Here is a 13092-nt window from a genome sequence, read left to right on the forward strand (position 1 = left end):
GCGTGGTCATGCTAAATAAACCTCGTGCACGCGCTTGGTTTACCAAGCATGACGACGCGGTACCACTCTTGATTTCCATACGTATTTATGTACATTGCCCTACCATCAATATCCTTTAGACAAAAAAAGTGTTTATTGTGTCATTTAATATTTTGTGCCGAAACCTTTTGCTTTTATGACGGCCTTCAATCTTCGCGGCATACTCTCAACTAGCTTTTTATAAATGGCAGGTGATATGTTCCTTCATTCGGCCTTTAACGCAACCACCAATTCGGCCTTGTTCTTTGGGCGATCTCGAGGTGCACGTACCCGACAATCCAATACATCTCAAAGATGCTCGATAGGGTTCAAATCATCCCCCCCCCGGGGCTGGCCAATCCAACTTTTCCACACCCATGTCCTCAAACCAATCTGTTACGACCCGAGCAGTATGGCATGGCGCGTTGCCTTGCTGATACAGGTATGAGCCTTCCCCGAAGTATTGCCATAATGTTGGAAGTGCATAATTGTCCAGGATGTCCTGGTATTGCACAGCATTCATGGTTTTGTCGATAACGAGTAATGGGCCCAAGCCAAACCATGAAAGGAGCCCCATACCATGACACTGCCTCCACCAAACTTCCTTGCTGGGAGGATACAATCAGGAAGGAACTGTTCCTATGGCATTCAACACATCCAGGAACAGCCATCAGACTGGCAGGGTGCGAACCTCGACTCGTCTGTCCATAGGACTGTTTTCCACTGCTCTACAGTCCAGGATTCGCGCTCCTTACACCATGTTAATCGGCGTCTAGCATTTGTTGAGGCGATCAATTCTGTTGAACTGTTGAGGTAATTCTGCTGAACCTGTCATCTTGCATGCCTACTTTTGCAATTGTCTGTTTGAAGCCCAGTTTGCATATTTATAGCAAGTTCTGTGACGTGTTACATGCATAGGACCTATTTCCCCATCCATGGAGGGGTGTCCGGATATTAATGTCAGGGGAGTGTATTCATAGCTATGAACAGACACACACACAGTGTTGAAAGCTTCTGTAAGAATTTTATTTTATTTTATTTTATCAAAAGGAGTGTTTGCAGCGATCAGGGGGACAAGCCCCCTAGTTATGGTTATAAAACTTTTACTCCTTTTTATATGAGATTTTCTTCGTCCTGTAACGAATACCAGTATCAAGGACATGAGTGTTGGTTGTGTTCAATTACTATTATTATTGTTACTGTTAGTTGAGAAACTCTCTTACTATCCTACAAGTGTTCAGGATCATGGTGTCTGGAATTCGATATAACTGTTCCGTGGGAGGCCTATTGCTGCCAGGGTCCTATGGAGGCTTTTTGGCAACCGTGCCGGTTGTTGTTGTCGTTGTTACATGGTGTTTAGGAGCATCGACTACTAAGGCCTTATCGCTCTGTGTATACCGTCTGTAAATTGCTTATGTTCTGTGGTCGATTTTCTGTTTGGTGGAAGAAAACCCTAATTTCTAGGGAGGAAACTATGCTACCGCGTCTAAGACTGACCAACTCAGCCACGTTGTGCAAAGGCCCACAAAAATTCCTCACGTCATCGACGAGACTCGAACTCCTGTCTATTCCACCCGGTGTTGGGAGGATAACGATTCTACTAACTGTGCTACCCACGAGGACACCATGCCAGTGGTTCACACGATTATCGGGATGGTCATTACTTGTTCCATATGCCACATTTCTTTGACTTCCTGATCTCTTTCTTGTATGTTTACCGAAAGTTGCTAGTGTTGAGCACTGCTCTGTCAATCAGGTAGGTAGCAAATTCCTGCCTATCAATGAGGGTAATGTCCGGTCTGTTGTGCAGGGATCATTTTGTCCATTATGATGATACAGTCCCAGTACGGTCTGTGAGTAGAAGTCTCTAGTCCAGCCCGAGTCTTTTGCTTGTAACACTGTAAACTTTCTTTGATCAGGTGGTATTTTTGCGCTAGCTTCTGGTGTATTATCCTGGCCGTGTCTGTGAGTGTATTCTGTCTGGGTGATCACACTGCATCCTGCAGTGATGTGCTGGATTGTTTCTGGAGCCAGGTGGCATTGTCAACATACGTCATCTATGCGCCACTTGCTCCACTGTCTTTCTCGGTGATTGTATCCGAATTTTCGAACCGAAACCACTGCCTAAGGCCTGAACTCGAGTGACTTTATCCTGCGCCACACTGGATGCAGTATGATCATTATTTCTTTTCGACATCATCCATCTATGGAAGTGAACCTGTTTACCCTCGGCTTATGCCTAGTGGTAGTATTAGTTTTTTGGGGTGACACCAGATGGCGCCACTACCTGCCTTAGGGATTACTTCGACTTCAGGGAATGTCGGTTCACTGATGCATCTTTCGCGATGTATATTTTATTTTTATTATTATTATTTATTATTTTACCGGTTTCTCCCAGCGTAATGGGGACACATTCGCTTCCACCAAGGCGGGAATCGAACCCAGGTTCATCAGGCTAGTAGTCATAACCACTGTGCCATCGCACTCCTTCCTTATTATTATTAATATACCCATAAAAACCTAACTATACTGCGTTGATAAGATTGCTTATCAACGTAGTATAGTTAGGTTTTTATGGGTATAATGATGTATTTTATTTTTCCTTATTATGTATGTTTTAGAAGCAATAAATATTTGTATTATATTGTACTGTATGATAACAATTATTATTATTCCTCCACAAGAGGATATAGTAACAAGACGTGTTTTGAAACAGCTGTTTGGATTAAAACTTTTTTTTTCAGGTATTTAAGTAATATTATTTGTTAGTTATCAGCAGTCTTTTTAGTTTTGTGTATTTGTATCTAGAACTTTGAAAGATGGCTACAAACTTTCAAAATAATTGTGGAAAATGTAACCAAATTCTACAAATTCAAGAAGTTATATGCCACTGCAGCCAGTGCTTGTTACGAAAAGCAGAGAGTGTATACTGTGCATATCAGGCTTATTAATCGAATTCGCTTCCCTCCACTACAGCCCCGGGGATAACTATATCTCCAGTATTCATAATGGCAAGTCATCGTCGTTTAGATTTGACTTTAAGATGGCTGGCCGTTGGACGACTTGAAGTTAGACAGTCGCAGGCGGAGGTGGCAAGTTGGCTTAATGCGTCATGCAGTGTTTTCTCAGCACTATGGAAGCAGTTTCAGGAGACAGTAAACATTACATGTTTTTGATAGGAGTACCTTAACTGCACAGTGGTACCGAGAAAACATCCTCGAATCCTATGTGCACTTTTTGACGATGTGATTAGCCCAGATTTTCTTTTCATGCACAACAACACCCTGCATCAAATGATGGTGGAACATCTTTAAACTGAAGATATCCAACGACTGCTGTAGCCAGCACCATCATCAGTCTTAAATCCGATCGAACATGTGTGGGAATGCCCTTGGGCGTCGCATTGCACGCCGACACCAAACTCCTCTGTCATTTGGTGAACTAAGATCTGAGCTGGTGGAAGAATAGGATTTGTTGCCGCAGAATCTTATAGATACCCTTTTATCCAGCATGGTTCATCAATGTCAGGACTGTTTAGCCGTTGGAAGGGATCATACGCCGTACTAATGTCCTGCGACCATATTTTCGAGCTTTTTTTTATTGGCTTGTGTAATGTGACCTTTTTGGTAATTCTTATACAACCCTTATTGTCCTTTATACATGTCCGAACTTTCTCGCTGTCTCCACATTTCATCGTTATTCTATGGTACGTGACCTATGGTATACCAAACAGTGGTATAACGTATTTTAATATTAAATACTGTTCCAAATATTAATGGTCTTGAATACGTTCGCATGCACGAAGTTGCCAACCTTTAGTAAAGCGGAGTAGCTGCTTGTCTTCTTTGGGATTTACCACAAGGAAAATTAAGACCACAACGAGTTAAAATATCATATCTGTAAACGGAGTGTATTCTATGACGGATATAACTTTCTCTGTGCCCTAGCAAGCAGCACAATTGATATAATCACCGGCCTCTCGAGAACGAGTGGAAAATACGTGAGTGCGAAATCCCACGAATGACGAGAGGAATTTTTATGGTTTTTTTTTACAAAGTAGCTGAGTTATTCAGCCTCCAGCTAGTGTAATATGGTTTTCCCTCCCGGAAAGGCAAATCAACCACAGAACACACGAAATTTACAGACATTGTAATATACGGCGCAATATGGGATAAGTCGCTGATGCGCTTTGAACCAAACAACGACTTTTTCACAAGATGACTAACTTGGCCAAGAAGGATTCGAATCCAAGATCTGAATCTATGGTACTTTGCAAATTCAGTGAAACTGTTGTGAGTAAATATCTCTTTATTTTTATTCTAGTGAAAATTACAATACGCATTATGTCATTTGGGCTGGAATTGGTTCGAGACGTGCTGTAATGCTGTTTCAGTTTATAACTTTAATTTTTTAATTTAAGCCTAGAAGTTGAATTAAGCTTAGAAAATTAATTTAAAAAAAAATTTTAAAGTTGTTAAACTTTAAAAATTTTTTCCGAAATATTGCCGAACGTAAGTTCTGCAATTTTAACACCATTCGTAGTAGTGTTGGAATGGCAGAATCAGCGAGAATTGGTGTATAATATTTTTTGAACCAGTGAGAACTGGTACACCGATACTTTTGACAAAAATATATTTAATCTTTTGCCTTTATTGTCAAATATTGGTATCTGTTGCCATTACTAGCTTTCTGATCATTGATGTTTTCCAATTCGATCACTGGTAATAGGATTGAATCCTATTACCAGTTGAATCCTACACAATTGAATCGAGACTACAAATCTGGAAACTGAAAAATCGCGACGGATTGTAGTACAAGGTGTCCGAAAGGTCTGGAACCAATGGTAAAAATATGCTTTGGATTGGGAGGAGAGGACCAGTGGAGTAGACATCACGATCACCTGACCTTAATACGCTGGACTTTCCATTTTGGGGATTCCTGAAGGCACAGGTGTATGCCGTAAAAATCCGAGATCTTCATCATCTTACGGAGGGATTTACCAAGGTCTGTGCTACTGTCGATCCCAATATGCTGAGAAGAATCCAAACAAACATGGTACACCAGTTGAGAAAATGCGTGGAGAGTCAGGGTGGATACGTTGAATACATATTGTAAATAAATGAAGTCACAACTACTAGAAAATATATAAAAACCACTGTATACTCTCCGCTTTTATATGCTGCAGAGATATGGGCATCAGCTGCCACTAGCACAATCAGGCCACTTTTTTCTGCTGAGTATTGGCTCTTAAAATGGGCCATAAACAAACACAAACTTCCTCCACAGCTAAGGACAACTGAAATGGCCAGCTTGATTCAAATTCACAGGCTCCCCACGCTGATTAGGGTGAAACGTCTTACCACGACTATCAAAATGATGGTTGGCGAGATTTCGGCACCATCATTCTGGGACCTGTGCTCATGGAGAATCCCTCAGTCTTCCCTCAGAGCGATTCCAACTCTATGCCCACATCACAGCCGTCTCCACCTATCTGATAGGTTTCTGCCTTTTCAGCTACTTTTGTGTGCCCAGTCCTTGGATGCTGACCTTAACAAGTTCGCTTCTGACAGGGAATACAGATGTCGCATCCTTGAATTGTACTTCCCTGTCCCTGATCCTTCTCCTCGAAGCTCGTCTTAATGCTGCAAGCCATCAATACCACCTGATATGTGAAGACGGCATGCTAACTCTTCAGTATGACAGTTAGTAATGACGATCTAACTACTTCTGTTCAGTGCAAAGAACGTTGCCTGTTTATACTACTATATGTATATGAAATTATCTGTTTCCGCCAATATCTTCTTTATATATTGTATTGTAAATAACTGTATGATACTTGGAGTTTGGAATTGTACTTCCGCATATGCATTTCCTATGTTGTATATATCAATGTTCCCTATTTATATTGTACTATCACTGTTAACCCCTGGCCTGGTGGCCGTGAAGGGCAACATTGCAATCTATCGAATTGTATCATTATTATTATCATTATTATTGCAATAAAGATTTCTTAAACATACGTGGTGTAAATCCCATTGGTTCCAGACTTTTCGGACACCGTGTATTTCGTTTTAATGTGGCTACGTGTTATGTATCTTTATTACTTCCATGTTTATTCACCAGACGCTCTCCATGATTTAGTTGCAAAGCATCAATTTATTAAAACTTCAAGTGAATCTGGATTATACAGGTTAATCAAAAATACCTCATTTCATTAGGATTGGCTATGAGAGTACAAATTATTTCTTCCAAGTAGCAATTATACGACACGGGGCTCCACTAGACTTTCCTATTTTCATGGGACTGATATGGAGAGTGGCTCCAGTAACTGGGAGTTTATCCATGTTGGCTACGTTTTCTAGACTGTAGATATTTTTGTCTTCCACAATCTGGTGAGTTTCAAAATCTTTCGACTGGCCTTGGTCAATTGATGCTGTGTCAGATCCAATGCCATATATGACTCTGTTGTCAACGAGCCACTGAGCAGCCTTTGGAGAAACACCAGGAAAATGAAGCTCCGCAATGTTCCCATTTTCTATTCCAAAGTAATCGTCTCGGTTTGGCCACTTCTTTCCCCAGCCTGAGCGAACCATCAGAACTGATCCGTCTGGAATTCTACCATTTTCTTCTTCCCATTTTTCAAGATCTTCCACTTCAAGAAAGGCATCCCTGTCTTTGCTGGCCTTTTCAGTAATATCTACTACAACAGCGGGAACTATCAGGTGGTCCAGCGGGATATCAGCTATAGCCCATCTTCCGGGCACAAAGTGACACGGAGCATCCATATGGGTTCCAGCGTGTGTTGATTCTTGGATATTTTCCAGCTGTAACCTAAACAATAGAAATACTGATTAGCAAGAAGACTATAATATGAATGAATGCATATATTTATTCTGTGTATCACAAATTTACAGAAAAAGAAACTGCTTGGCTACTTTATTAGCACTAGAAGATAATAATGTGTTAAACAGAAGTTGGCCCAAATTACTATCACGACACGAAGTAGCATGAAATCAATAAGAAATGTGACACAAAAGATATCGGACCATTTAAGGAAATAAATCGTCCTTGATTCCTTGAGTGGTGTGGGTAGTGGTTGGCGAAGAAGTTTTTCCAGTTCATCCCATAGATGTGCAACGGGATTAAGATCCCAGGATTGGGCTGGACGGATCCAGCAGCAGAATCCATTTCTCCCGTTTAGTGCTATTTGATGTTGATGTTTGAGTTGATGTAATATTTATTTTGTGCTTTTAAGATTTTTTGTGACAATTGTTTTTCAATTCTCATGGTAGCATGCGATATTGATTGGTTTTGGGGGGTTTGGCAGCCGACTTTCCATGGCTCTTTCCATGGGACGTTGGTTCATATAATTATACATTCACCCTCGATTGAGTGTCGAGACAATCACAGTCCTACTAAAAAGGTATGAGGTTTCCTCTTATAATTTAAGATTATATTGGGCTTCATTGCTCTTTCGATTTTAATTAGTAATGTATATTGTGCTGTCATGTTTGACAGTACAATACCTGTCACATGCTTGTGACAGCTATCGACGTATTTATTTATTTTTTATTTATTTCTGCACTTGGAAACTGCCGATGGCCAGAGTGTGAAGGTACATTGTTCTATTATGCAACAACAAGTTACCAGGATTATACAACACGTGTGATATTTGATATCAGCCAGGAATTACAATGCAAAATTAATACCAGCAAAAAAAAATGCATAATACTGCTACGTTTGAAGTGTTAACATCTGATTTTATACAAAACAATGGAAGATTGACACAGATTTACTAAAACACGAAAGTTTACAGCAGAACAGCTTGCTTAAGAAAACAAGAAAGACGTAAAGTGGGGAAGATAAAAACATATCGAGGGATATGTTTCTTGATAGGGTGGAAAATCAGATGGCAACTAGCCCCTATCTAGAAGTCCAGAGTGCTGTACATGCTATCTTACATCCTTATCTGTAGGTGGAGTTTTCGTGAATCTTCTTTGATTGGCTTATGCAAAGTTTTTTCGTGTTGATATTTAGGTTATTAAACAGCTTTATAGTATTTGCTGGAAAGAATCTTCCAAGGCTGTCCAACTGTGAAAATGCGATCCTGAGGTGAGGTTCCTTATCTGCAACTTGTCTTTGTTTTTCTTCAGGTGTTATTATCCACTCTCGGGCTTTCGGCGAATAAAGTCGCCCCGTTAAGAGCTGAGAAAGTGTAATTATATTCCTTGTGGTGATCATCTGTCTCCAGGGTGTGACCTCTAGATTGGAGTATAATATAGGAGTATGATAATTGCCAACGTTTTCGATTTTGAGATGGTAAAAGGCTTGGCTGAAATTCTCATCTCAAGAGACAGTATTCAAGCGCAAGGAAAGCCTTGATACTGCTTTCAGGAGCTGAAGACTATATTTTGTGACGCGTTATAGGGCAATAGGAATAATACGTTGTTGATATACTGTTTCATTAAACTGGAGTCTCTGATGCAGGTGAGCCCCTGCCTGGTAGTCCAAAGTGCAGTGAATGTTTTCTTATGGATGTATGAGAAGTACGGATGGAAGTTCAGTCCTCCATCACATTTAAGTCCTTGATCAACGTATGACTGAACTTTTTGGACTAGGCTGTCGTTCGCGTATATTGCTATTTTGTTAGGATTTTTATTTTTTTTTTTTTTGTGAAGGTCATTTGTGCAGTCTTGTTTTTATTTAAGTGTAGCCCGATACAATCTAGCAGAGCCGTGCCGAAAGTGAGGCGTACGAGGCTCTTGCCTCGGGTGTAAAACTGAAAGGGGCGCCAAAAGAAAGATTAAATAATTGCCAAAGTTTTGGATTTTGTTTTGATTATTTCAATCCGTTTATCACCTTGCTTTTGCAAGACAAAAATCTTTGTCACACCACTGTACAGATACCGAGCTCTGTGCGCCAGCGCTATTTGGGGCGCCACTCAGAAAAAAATTCTTTCCCCGACTCTTCCATTCCCCACACAGTTGTGGTGGACCTGTGGATACAGTAATTTGGCCACTGAGTTCAAGCATCTGCCACAAATCCTGAATCCTATGAACCGTACCAGAATGTACCACAGCACTTTGGGCCTAATGGTGCAATTCTGCAGAATTTTAGCACTGGGCTCGTTGTGCTAGTGTTGTCGCAAGTTATTTTCAACTCATCTCCTATTGCTTTCATCAGCGGTGGAGTGAGAAAATATTGAACATTATGATCCGTACATATTAGCAGTTTTTGTGCCAAACTAATTATGGTTATGTGGTGTCAGTGAATTCTGTGGTCGGTTTGCTTGTTTTTCTGAATGAAAATTTAAGTCCTTGGGGATAAACCGTTACACCCTTTCTGAGGGATCGAATAACTCCAAAACGAACTATTCTTCCTGTCTTGATGGGATCCGAATCGAGTACTTTCCATCCGGCGTGGAAAGCCAGAAATTGTAACCAATGTGCTGCCCCTGACGTTAGGCTCATTAGCATAAAGAAACTTTTGATAAAACTATAAAATATTATCTAAGTAGACACTAAATAGTTTTTCTTTATTTTTTTTCTAAATAATTTTTCTTTAACTTAGCTCTTAATGCAGCAACAAATTACAAAATAAGGCTATAAGCAGTGCTCGAATTGGAAAATATTAATAATTGGAAAGCTGATATTTATCAGCAGAAGCAATTACATTTTTATTTAATCCAACACACGCCAGCATTATAGATCCGATACTGGTTCTGACATCACATGCCACATTGAGTTATACGTATATTCGAATTCGAAAACACTTGTTTATGAATGTCCTTTTTAACTGTTCATCCTTAATAAAACAGAAACCTCGTACATTGTAACCTACAAAACTGCTGCTGATCACCCCAGACTTACCAAATTATTATTTGAAAGTATTATCATATATAAGTAATAAATTAAGAAATGGAACTCCTACCAGTATCCTTCTTTCTGGGTCTCATTTGTTAACAGAGTCATATTGAATGGCATTACACTGAGCCAAGGCCATTTAAGGGTGCTTTCATCAAACGTGTAAGTCATGTCGATATAATTGTTGGTTAGAGGACTGCACAGCACGGAAGGCACCATCCATCCAACTAGCGGCACCAGCAACAGCAAGAAGGCCATTTCTGTTAAGAGAAAAGTAAAGTATTTATTATTTTTCAATAATAAAATTATTATTATTATTATTATTCACTGTCAGAAATTCCAGAATTGCGAATATCAAACTGTGGAAGAAATTTCAAATCATTGTTACTTTGGATTATAGATTGACTTCAGTCTGAGTTGAGCAATTCATATAATTTGTATAAAAAAATTAGGTTTTGTATGTTTTTTTACTACATTAAGAATAAGAGCCAAAGTTACTTATATTAATCATTGATCTTGATGGATGCAGGTCATTGTTGTGTCTGCCATGCAGTGTCTTCTTTGCACACCTCTCTAGCTTCGTCTGGATGGGAGAGGACCTCTCGCTTAGGTTGGGTGCTGAAGTATAACGCTTGTCTATCTTCCTTATGGCGTGGTAGAGTGCTGCTGCGTTTTTCTGGAAGTAATCACGTTAGTTAATCCTTCACGTTAGTTATCGCTATTTTCTGTTGCTCGATGAGGTCTATCAGACCCCTTCCTCCATCTTTCTGAGATATTGTCAATCTCTCCAAGGCTGACTTCGGGTGGTGTTGGCGGCTCTTGGTCGTCATTATCTTATTCTTTCTCATGATATCCTTCAGCTCGGTGTTAGTCCAATCTATGATCGGGAATGAGTATGTTAGCACTGGGGCTGCATAGGTGTTTATGGCCTTAACTGTGTTCCTTCCGTTCAGCTTTGCTTTCAGCAGGCTTCTGAGTCTCTGATGGTATTTTTCGGTCAGACAGGCAGTGATTTCTGTGTGCTGTAACTGCTGAACCTGCATCATCCCCAGGTATTTGTAGGTCTCTCCCTCTGTCATGGCTTCGATCTCTTTACCAGTATGCGGCTGATAGTTTCGGCCGACTAGTTTCCTCTGAAGCAATCCGTTTGCATTTGTCTAAACCAAATTCTATCCTGATATCATTGCTCAATTGTTCAGTGGTCCAGAGTAGTTGCTGGAGTTGCTTCTCGGTTTTCTCGTAGAGCTTGATGTCATCCATGTACATCAGGTGAATGAGCGTGTACAGGTTTTTTCTTCTTTCTTGGAGGCTATATCCATACTTGCTGCTGTTGAGCATGGTCGATAGCGGGTTTTGTGCTAGACAGAACCACGGCGTGCTCAGAGCATCTCCCTGAAAGATTCCTCTCCTGATGGGGATCGGTCTGGTTGTCATGTTCTCGACCTTAATGGTGGTACTCCGTTTCTCCATCGTTGCTTCCAGGAAGTTTGTCACTGTCAGATTGACTCTTTGTAGATCTTCAGCGTCTCTATTAGCCAGCTATGAGACACGGAGTCGAAGGCCTTGCGGTAATCGATGTAGGCTGCGTACAGATTGCGGCGTTTCTTGTAGGCTTGCTCTCTTGCGGCATCTATAATTAATTGCTCTTTGTATTCTTTGCTCATCCGCTTGTATCCTTTCTGCTGTTCAGTCTTCTTACAAGGAACTTGCTTGAAGATTATTCCTCCACTTCCTTCTATATCTTTATTCATTTTACTTCTATCTTCTGCTTCCCTGGTGGATCCCTCTGTCTTGTCCTCCTCTTTTCTATTCTTTCCTTTCCCTTACCATCCCAGTCTACTCCTACTAGTTCCGTTTTTCCCTTTTCTCACTATTCCGATCCATACTGGTAGTTTGTCCTAGCATGGATCAGCGTGATGATCGTTTCCAGCCGCATCCGCGTGGCAGGGATGGGGGTGGGCCGTAGTGATCAGGTGTTGCCGCTTCCCGTCTACTAAGTGCCAGGTACTGGTGGACAACACTAAAACAGAATACAATATATCATAATACTTACACATCCAACACACTACATACGGCCGATTTTGGCGCAAGTTTTAACACAAGATAAACAAATATTTCTATATTTACAGAAAACTGATTCCAATGCAGCATTTGCAAATGCTGCATTGGAATCAGCTCTCACGAAGAATGCGCTGATGAACCAGATGATTTTTATTATCATTGCGATTATTATAACTGCCAAAAAAAAAGATTTAAAATAAATGAATTTATGTTATCCAGGGCTACTCTATGCTTTTACCAATCAACAAAAATGTTACAACGTCACTCAGCATCAATTTATTATGTTCTATTTTTGTTTAAGCTTTCTATTTCAGTTTGTCATGCTGCATGACGAACTGAAATAGAAAGCTTAAACAAAATTCACGCTAGAAAAATTCCGATGAATCATAGACAGACGGAAAGAAGGGCACCAAGTTCAAGATGCAATGTAAGCTGGCCACAGACGAAGAATACCAGGCTATTTCTCCTAGAATCTCGGGTTTTTCATTCAGCATAACAGCCAAACCGACCACAGAATTTACGAAATTTAGATTCAAATGCACTAAGGCCTAATGGCTTTAATTTCCTTGGTGCAAAAAATTATTAAGAAAACCCAAAAAATCATTAAAATTATTAAGTTAAAACAACCACAACAACATCAGCGTTTACCCAGAACAAATATATCGCTAATCAGAATGACTGCTAGAAAGAAAATGCTCTTTTAATGTAGCACTTTTTTTAAAATTTTGCGCTATAAAGATTTGATGGCTTAATTGTGAATGATAATTTCAACTACAACCATAATACTCGACTTTCTGAAACAAAATCAATGGAATACTTACAATATAATGTTCTGCACTTATCAGAGAACGTTCACAGGTGTGTCTTCGTTACTCCAACTACTCTAGCGTTCTTATTTAAGCGGGATTACTTCTTGCCGAGTAGTTTCATAACTTCCTTTTCCTGTTAAACTTGCTTACGCACGTGATCCAACTTGAGAAAAGAAATCAATTGCCCTTGGCGTATTCCCCATTATTCACGCTAGAAATATATGCTAAGGTGTGTAGAATTAAGTGTAGGAAATGTGGAAACTACATTGAATGAAATCTGGTTTGGTCTGGTGTGATAAACAATTTGATGCAATCTTTAGTTCACAAAATTATCCAACTTC

General features: G+C 40.1%; 2 protein-coding genes across 4 annotated transcripts in view; one reads left to right on the forward strand and one right to left on the reverse strand.

Annotated features, from left to right (window-relative positions):
* LOC150080519 (uncharacterized) overlaps positions 1–13092 on the forward strand; it is a 115122-nt gene that overhangs the window by 78756 nt on the left and 23274 nt on the right. Inside the window, exon 1 of one of the 3 annotated variants that reach the window (XM_090381420.1) lies at positions 4241–4310. The exons of the other annotated variants lie outside the window; for them this stretch is intronic. The gene's annotated coding sequence lies outside the window, so the exon portion shown is untranslated. Of the gene's footprint in view, positions 1–4240; positions 4311–13092 lie in introns of those variants that run through there. 3 annotated transcript variants of the gene reach the window in all.
* Positions 6155–12912, reverse strand: LOC150080523 (uncharacterized). Its single transcript, XM_090381204.1, has 3 exons — positions 12764–12912; positions 9949–10141; positions 6155–6849 (listed from the first exon to the last, which is right to left on the reverse strand). The coding sequence occupies exons 2-3, from the start codon at positions 10137–10139 to the stop codon at positions 6258–6260; spliced, it is 783 nt and encodes a 260-aa protein (XP_090237330.1). The 5' UTR covers positions 10140–10141; positions 12764–12912; the 3' UTR covers positions 6155–6257.

Source organism: Mastigoproctus giganteus, chromosome 9, assembly GCF_048544385.1.
Source record: "Mastigoproctus giganteus isolate SK-2022 chromosome 9, ASM4854438v1, whole genome shotgun sequence".
Taxonomy (NCBI): Eukaryota; Metazoa; Arthropoda; class Arachnida; order Uropygi; family Thelyphonidae; genus Mastigoproctus; species Mastigoproctus giganteus.